The sequence below is a fragment of the Pomacea canaliculata genome, linkage group LG5 (assembly GCF_003073045.1).
Source record: "Pomacea canaliculata isolate SZHN2017 linkage group LG5, ASM307304v1, whole genome shotgun sequence".
Classification (NCBI taxonomy): Eukaryota; Metazoa; Mollusca; class Gastropoda; order Architaenioglossa; family Ampullariidae; genus Pomacea; species Pomacea canaliculata.
In genome coordinates this window covers 2,445,600-2,454,738 of record NC_037594.1, presented here as the reverse complement: position 1 = coordinate 2,454,738, position 9,139 = coordinate 2,445,600, and the positions used below count along the sequence as shown (strand labels likewise).

At 42.0% G+C, this 9,139-nt stretch overlaps 1 protein-coding gene across 3 annotated transcripts in view; it reads right to left on the bottom strand.

Moving 5' to 3' along the window:
• Positions 1–494: 494 nt before the first annotated feature.
• Positions 495–9,139, bottom strand: part of LOC112565452 (serine/threonine-protein kinase 32B-like) — a 64,859-nt gene continuing 56,214 nt past the window's right edge. The window contains exons 8-13 of one of the 3 annotated variants that reach the window (XM_025240928.1): positions 6,899–7,021; positions 5,935–6,060; positions 3,740–3,859; positions 3,473–3,540; positions 3,112–3,289; positions 495–2,400 (exon numbers count right to left, since the gene is read on the bottom strand). In XM_025240928.1, the coding sequence (XP_025096713.1) occupies positions 2,179–2,400; positions 3,112–3,289; positions 3,473–3,540; positions 3,740–3,859; positions 5,935–6,060; positions 6,899–7,021 (837 nt within the window). In that variant the 3' untranslated portion in view covers positions 495–2,178. Of the gene's footprint in view, positions 2,401–3,111; positions 3,290–3,472; positions 3,541–3,710; positions 3,860–5,934; positions 6,061–6,898; positions 7,022–9,139 lie in introns of those variants that run through there. The other 2 variants (XM_025240929.1, XM_025240930.1) reach the window with 2 other exon arrangements.

Here is a 9,139-nt window from a genome sequence, read left to right as displayed (position 1 = left end):
TAGTTAGGTGCAACAAATGTGTGTTTATAGTTCGAAGAATCTGTTGACAATACTCAGCATTTCTGCTTCAGTTAAAATATTGTATTCGAAATATCCGTCGACTAAAGACAGGGTTATAGGGTTAGCTGAGGCTACGTTTGAAAAAAAGACTCCCTTTTATTTCCACACTTCCTGTCAAATGCACACGTGTTCGGATAAACCTTCATATCAGAAATATTAATAAAACGACAAAGTAGATGATAACTATCATTTTCATTTATTGCGAAGGAGCTGGTACAGCCCCCACTTTTCTCAGCGGTCAGCTTTTGGTGCCCATCTCCTGCCTTACCTGTGCCAATCCCACATTGAGTCAGGTACCCGTTTCCGACAGCTAGGTCGGAAGGTGGGAATCGAACAAGCACACCTACGGGTTCAGCTTCAGTGCACTAACCACTCGGCTATCAGCTTCTCCAACATGACACGAGAAGATGGAAACACTACTTACGAAACACGCATTTTGAAGTCAGCAATTTGTATTTTATTTAATAATTTTAAGTTATAATGAACAAAGAGGTATTTTCCCTAAATATCTGAGACGTTTCCAGAGTTAAAGTAGTAAATGATTTGCTCTCACACAATCGGACAAATACACTTCAAGTCCTCATCTGCGCAGAAACACGTGCACAAATAAAAACATCATCTACACAGAACCACACAAAGGCGCACGTGAAGCAGCACGCACTTAAACATACACGTACGTTCTCACACGGTCACAGAGCGTGTCGCAACTTCAGTTAAGAGCTACGCCAACCTAGGAGACAACTTCTCATCTGGAAAGTAATACAAGATTAATTAAGTTGCATTCATTTTAATAAATGTTGTTTCAAGTTTGGAGTCGAAAACAAGTCTCACGTACACATAGATGCTCCCACCGGGAAAACTGATTCACCAGATACTTACCTTCGGTTGGGCACAAGTCAGGAATAATTCAAAAATTATTTCAGAAACAAAGGAAGAATGTATGAGCAATGTACACGGATGCTTAAAGTAAAGACCGTGTAACCCCACCGTAAGGTGTTCCTTGGATTTGGCAACTGTGCAAAGAGTTACACTACATGGCAACCCACAAAAACTTGACCTTTGGCCTGTGCCGTCATTGGTCAACCACACAAACTGTGACGTCATTTGTCAACCACACAAAAACCTAATTTCATTTGTCAACCACACAAACTGTGACGTCATTTGTCAACCACACAAAAACCTAATTTCATTTGTCAACCACACAAACTGTGATGCCACATCTGGTCTCTACTGTATATTACGGCATTGTTACAACGACTAGGTCCACGCAAGACACGGGCAGTCGTGCACAGGCACACGCGCATACACCAGCACACACACACTGTGCATCTCTGTGTAAAATAATTATACACGAAACAAACACTGAACATTCATTTTAGGACTGAACACTTAGACCCGCTGTGAAGTGATTCTATGACGAGAGAGAAAAAGGACTTCATATTTGAAATCAACATTACAAACACCTGATAAAGACAGTTTGCGTAAGTTCTAACCTACTGCTTTAAGATTACATCCTCAGAGGATCATTAGAAGAACTAGCCTTACGCGGTTATCTTCAACGCGAAAAGCTTTGATTCATGTAGAAGCTGGTGTGGTCCACTGTAAAGACCAAGGAACTTCAGCAAGGTATTCATAATTGATGAAAAGGTCAGAACTCAATAAAAGATCAGATTTTAGGAATTCATCGTCAGAAAAAAAAGAGAGAAATAAAATAACGCGGGAAAAGCTTGCACATCGGATATATTTTTAGTTACACCACTAGTCATCTGTAGATAACTGATGTAGAAATAGGACGCGGATGATGATGAGTCAGATAAGCATAGAATTGTTTGTTGTGGGCAATCGAATGGTTTCCTAAGGATGCTCATATACATGTGTGAGTGTGTGTGTGCAAGTGTGTATTTGTATTCTAGAAAATCCCTGCAATGATGACACATAACGTATTCATCGATCCAAAAACTATGTTCCGGGATCAATTACCAATTCCATTGGTCACGAAAAATTCTACATATATTGTGATCTACACTGTCATGGACTGTCTCGCCGCCATATTGTATGTCACAAGCATGACATTGCCGCACTGGTTTCTACGTGTCACGTCATCTGTCGGTCCGTTCATCAAGTGTCGTGTCTACATCTGAACTCCAGGTCTTCGCAGATGAACAGTTCTTGCTGGTGATGTTGCAGCTGCCGTTGGTGGTCCTCCTCATGAATAATGTTCACTCCTGCTTTGGATTGCTGAAGGCGGTGATGGTGATGATGCTGATCGTGGTCACGTGGCTGTGCTGACGTCTCCAACGCATCAGGAAGTCCAGATGGCAACGTCAGCGTGGGACCTTCCTGTAATAAATGTCCACTGAAGAGTTTAAAATATCTTCTAATTAAATTTGTTAAGTACATTCTCAATTTGCTAACCCACCACTATCCAGTATAGATGTTGGGTCAGAGTAGCATTATGAAAGGATAGCATGATCCATAGTTAGGGGTAACGTTAGGGAGGGCTTATCCGCTTACTGCAAAGTGTGACTAGGAGTAGGTAGGAGAAAGTTATTATATTTAGTTATTATGTTATTATATTTTATTATGCAACGCTACTTAACGATTTTTTTACCTCTGTTCTTACATTTTCTGTTTAGAAAGTGGCAGATGATTAAGCATGAAACGTGATACAGAACGACACTGAAGTCATTATTAGAAGAAATAATGATACACATACACACAATGCAGATAAGTAGACATCAGATCTAATCAACCTTTCAAAACATCCACGCAAAGTGTGGCCGTAAACTCAGCTACAGAAGGTATACATAAAACAAGCGTATATCTATCTAAATACAATGACTGTTCTAGGTGTGAAGTTTGATTTGTAGGACCTGTAGGTGTAGTCGAAATAAGAGCGACATCGTTAACAAACATCCTTCCCTACTTATCTCGGCGATAGCTTTCTGTTTTGTTTGTTTGAGGGCGGGACCCATCTCTCTCCCTCTTGCTGCTTTACTTTCCCAGCCCTGAAAGGAACGGACAGACAGAGCAGGAGACAGGACTGATCACCTGCAGCACCTGATGAAGCTCTGTAGCATGCTTCGTGTGGCTGCTGCTGTTGTCGTCGTTAACGTGGAGGATGCGCGAGGAGAGTAAGGTCTTGTTCGACGGCGACTGTTTCGCCGCGACATGATGATGGGAGTCTTCATCGCTGTCGGTGAAGGTTCTGACTGCGTTTGCCATTTTTCTGAAGCAATAGGATAAATTGAAATAATTCTTTCTGAGAAGCTGGACGATTGTTGTGGTCCGCCTAACGCACACAGCTATGTGGTCATGCCACAGAATGAAGAAACAGAAGAACACACACCTGCAATGGTTCTTTTTATTACAGGAGATAACTATACACCCATGATCAGACGTAAATACTTACTCTTCCCGATTATAGTATCTAAACATCTTCGTCAGCGTCTGAAGTTCTCGGCTACTTTCGTCTTTATCCTGAAACACGCAAACAAGCAACTTTATTCTCTCAGATGTGTATTTTTTATTATATGAACTTTTTGTGCAACGTTTCTTACATGGAGAAATTTTTTTTAAATTACACCAGAAAAGAGGTATTTTTCAGTTACACAATTAATTTGAAAATGTCCCCATAACTTGTTACCTACACTACGGGTAGTAACAATGTTTCACCGACCCCTTCTGAGCTCTGCTTAGAGTTTTGCTTTGCCAGTCGCTTTTTCTTTTTATGAAGAGGTTTTGTTTCTATGATCATCTCCTCCAATTCGTATGTAGGATCGCAATTTAGATGCTCCTTCTGAAACACAGTTTAAAAAAACAGTAGGAACATATTTGAGGTGTACTTAAGCAGCAGAATAAAATTTAGGGTCACATTTTAAATGTTCTTTCTTCAGTACGAATGAGAGTTGAAACACACTTCATGTTCACCCTAAAATATAAATTAAAAGGGGCATCAACAATTCTAGAAGAAGCTTAGGAGACCACAATGACTTTGCTACAATTCACTTGTGTATGAAAAATGCCATGCCACGTGTTTTGATCAAGCGAGACCACTGATCCTTCATTCAGACCAAGTAAGAGTAGTCTCCCATGCTCCATGAGTTCCTACTGATACAACGTCTGTATCGCTAGAGGACTTTATCAAGCATCTTAGTTACTCAGTACCCTCAAATAGATGTATAGAAAGAATGCAAATGAGAAAGAATGAATGTCCCGAAAACACTGTAAAGTATTTTTGCATAAAACTGTGTGCGTTCATATATTAATTTCATACAATACTTAACTCTGAACTGCGAGACTTTCTTCTTCATATTGTAAAGTCTGAAAAAATAAGTCACGTGCACAATGTTGTTAAGTGCTTTGTATAACATTCTGCAGAAGCAGGCGCCTTGCATGAATATTCGTTTGGAGGCACAACAACCAGAAAAATTACCACAAGGTTGATTGTTGGTCTTAACGCCGTGCCAGCAACGAAAACTATATCTCACAGCGAGTTATTGAAACAGGGAAACAAGACTGGTTTTGATATAGTGATAAAAGCATAATAAATAAATTGAATATAAATAAAGAAAAACGAATAAAAGTTTTGAAGGAATGTTTCGGAATTTTTTGTCGAGTGTTTCTGAATTCATCATCACTCTAGTGAAGCCAGTGCAGTTGGCTAGTAGTGTTTTAATGTTTTATCTCTTTTGGCGAGGGAGGGGAAGGTTGGTTACCACAGTTAATCACCGGGAAACCAACCACAGAGTCCTGCAAGGGGATGTGGCCGAACGGTAACATAAAGAGTATTTCCAGCAAGGCCGCGTCAGGACTGTATAGATATACTCTTTCCTACAGAAATGTAGAGAAGTTTGATCCAGGCTGCAGCCCCATAGTAAAGCTAGGGCACCACACGACGAGCCGATTGATTGGTGTGGGCCATACCAACCTCCCGTCTAAGAGGAGTGTTGATATGATGAGCCGCAACCCATCTGGGACATCAGCCTCCAGGATTCCATTCTCCACCAACACGGGTCGCCCTTTACGGGAAGGTTGGGGGAAGGGGTTGAGGAAGATAAAAGGCATCAGAGAAGAAAGAGCAAACAAAAAGAACGTTTTGTGGGAAAGGAATTTCAAGAACACGGATGAAAATAGAGAGAGATAAAAGTAAGGAGGAAGAAAAAGGGGTGGGCCAGATCAGTCACTCAGTCAGAGAAAGACTGGGTGTTCATCTCCTTGCTCGAGAAGCTAGGCCATCAGGCATTTACAGAAAGGGATTTCTCTCACAAATTAAAAAAAAAATAGTTCCAACACAGCATTTCTCTTTCTTGGTGTTCGTGCTGAGCTTAGTAATGCTACGCATTGCTACACAACCACACTACACGACAGCACCCATAGCACGTGCACGAAAACACGGGAACACAGCAGAGGCGAGGAGACATTTTAAACTGGTTTGGAGATAGCAGAGTTGGAAACCAAATTAAGACGAGGGCTTGTCAACCTACATCTCTTTAGCCCAGCACTTGAAAACGTCCGTCCCAGCCGCCACCATAGCGACCACAAGTCTTTAGGAGACGACCGTCCGGCTGACTCCCGTGACAACAACGTATCCTCTCTCTCACCACGGAATTTGTTTAATTCGAGTTAGCTCCCCATCCACGTACCGTGGAAGGACCGAGTCTGATACTATTTTACCATTTGTTCGAGCCACCTGTCGTCGGCCTGCACACTTCTCGCATCCAGAGTTGCCATTTCCTAACTTGCTCATTCTATACAGTTCGTCCTAGTTCGCTTTAAGCACTTGTGTGCATGTACATGTATATATATATTGTTTCGTGTATATTTCGATGTACGTTTATGTTTCAACACACTGAGTCACTGACGACAACTCACAGAGGGGACAAATAAGGGGTCGAGGCGGCGGTTAAGTACATCGTCAAAGCTGACATCAGCCATGTAGACGTGCTGCTGCAACTTCTGCAGTGACGACAAGCGCTCTTCTGGGTCGGGCTCCAGCAGCTGCAACACAGTGTAACAAGAGATATTTGAACCATCGACACAACAGCATATGCGTTGACACGGGACTTTCGCTGCTAACTCGTCCCTGGGACACTGTATATACTGGTGGGTAAGCTGATAATGTCACTCACTCACGTACACATGCATAGAGAGAAAGGCGCACACACACACACATGTATCTTTTATACGTGATAGTTTGTGTGTGTGCGTGCGCGCGAGCTCGTGTGAACCTTACGGAGAACCGAAGAACTAAGTGGCGTAGGTTACATCAATTTTAGGCTTATAGTTAGTATAATGGGGAGGCTATGGGTTGAATTACAGCTATTTTTAAGGATTAGAAGGGGGAGGAATCTAAAAGTGTTTTAGCTGGATTTGGGGAGGGCAAGCTGGACACTTGAATGACTTGATGTGTGTAAGGATGTTTAGTTTGTTGTGTATCTAATTTTTGCTCTCATTTGTTGCGTTTACTGTCTTTTACACGCTTACTTTATTTTTTTTATGGAGGCTGCCTTTCTTTATAAATTTTTCTGCATTTCGTCTATAAATGGGTTCGAGTTTTTCCTCCCTCCATCACTCAGGCATTTCGACTGACTTTCGTCTCCCAACAGAAAAAAATTATTAGGCAAAATAATGGCATTTTTAGCGAGATGTCACTCAACATATCACGACATTTTCAACATAAAGTTTATAGAAACAGTTTCATTCTTAGTTACCAGGCAGACGAAGCGACCAAAAGATCACAAAATCCATGACAACGCTGCAGCCCACGTCAGCACCTACAGCACCCACCACTCCGGCTACATTAGGAAAGCAAGGGCTGGATAATTAAGTTGCTGACCTGTCTGATGATGTCGCCTAGACCATCGCTGATGCCGTGGTGAGAGGTCAGTTGTGGGCGTGACGACATCAGCAGCGTCCATGTCTCCTGGGGCGGCGTGTTGGAGTGGATAGCAAAGGGGCGCTGCAACAGGCGAGTAGGAGGATGACAGCACGGAAACAGGTCAGTCATAGGCTAACAGATGCACAGCAGGACAGGCGAATATTACGATAACAGGATAACAAGGATAGCTGAGGGAACAAACCCACACCACCATGCGAAAATTCCAAGTGCACATCTGTTTAAACTTTGCAAATTTCCCGCGTATGGTCCCTTTGATTCAACTCGCTGTTCTTTTTTCTCTCAGTCTTTTATTCCTTTTCCTTTTGTTTGCTTTTTCAAGTTTATATCTGCACTCGCACTCGCACACGTCCTTGGAGCTACCTAAACAATATCACCCTAAATTCAAATATCTGCTATTAAATATGGTGACGTTTTACTTTTAACCCCCCAAGAATACAATCGTAATGCTAGAGGAACTTGCACTTCGGTAGAGATGGTGTTCTTCTGATGAAAAGGACAGTTGAGTTCATCTCTAATATCATCGATGATTTTCAAACAGTTGAAGGTCTCTAAATCGAAACCTGTCAAACATTTTTAAGTCATCGAACAAAGCGAGTGAACTAGTCTTGCCTCTGAAGACTTGGTTTCGCCGTAAATGTTATCGTAGCTCACAATCACGAAACATGCCGTAAGTCATTTTGACAAGATGACCTGCAGCAGCCCAGACCCCACAGTGGACTGTAAATGTTTTGTTGCTTGTTAGTGCATTATCGTCTAAATGTTCTCTGGTCACCCGTCAGTTCACAGAAGCTCGTCGTCACCTGACCTAAGTGTTTGATCGGAAGGGACATAATACTGCTTTTCTCGTCAAACAAGAGGAGGAGAGGGGATTGTGTTTGTGCCTAGACAACAACGCTACATCACGGCAAAGCAGCCACATGCAAACACTGACAGTGCGTCCAAGTCATGACAGCCAATCGTCACTGTATTGGTGACAGGCTCTAACCGCTGCACCATCGGACTCGTCCTCCTGGCAGTCCCCAGTACTGAGTAGAGTAGAGTTCTGTAGGAGTTCTGTCCCTTCGCCTAACAGGCTGAGGCCATCGGCTCTCCTTGATATTGTTTGTGCTTTGTGGTCCAGCTTCCATTTGGATAACAGCGTTGGACCTTCATATTTACATGTGTTTCTGCTGCGTTTTCTTCCTCTTCTGGTTTGCAACAGGACTGTGTATAATGTATATGATGTTATTTTGAAGTGCGAACTGTTTGGATCTATTGGCTGGAGTCCACTCCGCTATGTTTCACTCGCTTCGGCAGCGACCCTGAGCTACAGTGAGTAAACTGAAGAAATGATCACCCTTTTGAAGTTTCATATGGTAACATTTCTTCATATTCTCATCTCAAGATTACTCAATATCGTTCCAGTATTCTCCTGCTGTCACTTTATTCTCTGGAGTCGTTACCGTTACATCTACACAGTGCAGTTATCGCCCTTGACTGCTGGAACACAGCGAGTCCTTGCATTGTTCTTCCTTCTACATCTTGCTTACTATTTTGTGATTTTATTCAGCGCAATAAGTTCGCCTTTGGCTGAGGTATTCTGCTTTATGAATTCCCACTTATTAGTATTATTATTAACAACCTTTCCCATAATTCTAATCTTTTTTTCCACATCCTTCCTTTTCCAATATCATGTTACTCTCAGCTCTTGTTTTTGTTATTTGGTTCCTCTTTGTGTTTACTGTATTTGATTTTATTCTTCTTTTAGTACTTTTGTTTTATTCTTTCATAGTTCATATGTTATTTGGTTTTTTTCCTCTCATATGCTGTCCATTTTTCGTTCTTAGGAGGGTGAGTATGCGCTTTACAAATTTTGTATTACTGTATTATTATTATTATACTTATTATTATTATCATCATCATCATCACCACAGCGAGGTTAACACGCCGGGTTTCCACCATGTCTTCCGAAGGCCTAAAACGTGTCTTCAACTATATATTTCTTATCTTGAGCGGATGTCGTTGCGTTGTCTTCTACCCGCTGATTTCAGCCCTCCACCGAGTTAAGTCCAACGACTTATTAGTTGTCAGGACACGTAAGGCAGGCAACTCCTGCTGCAGATCTCGGCTTGGGCCACCTAACCCCACTGATTTCAACGTATGCAAGCTGCTGGGGTGGGGACACAGTTTGGTAGAAAT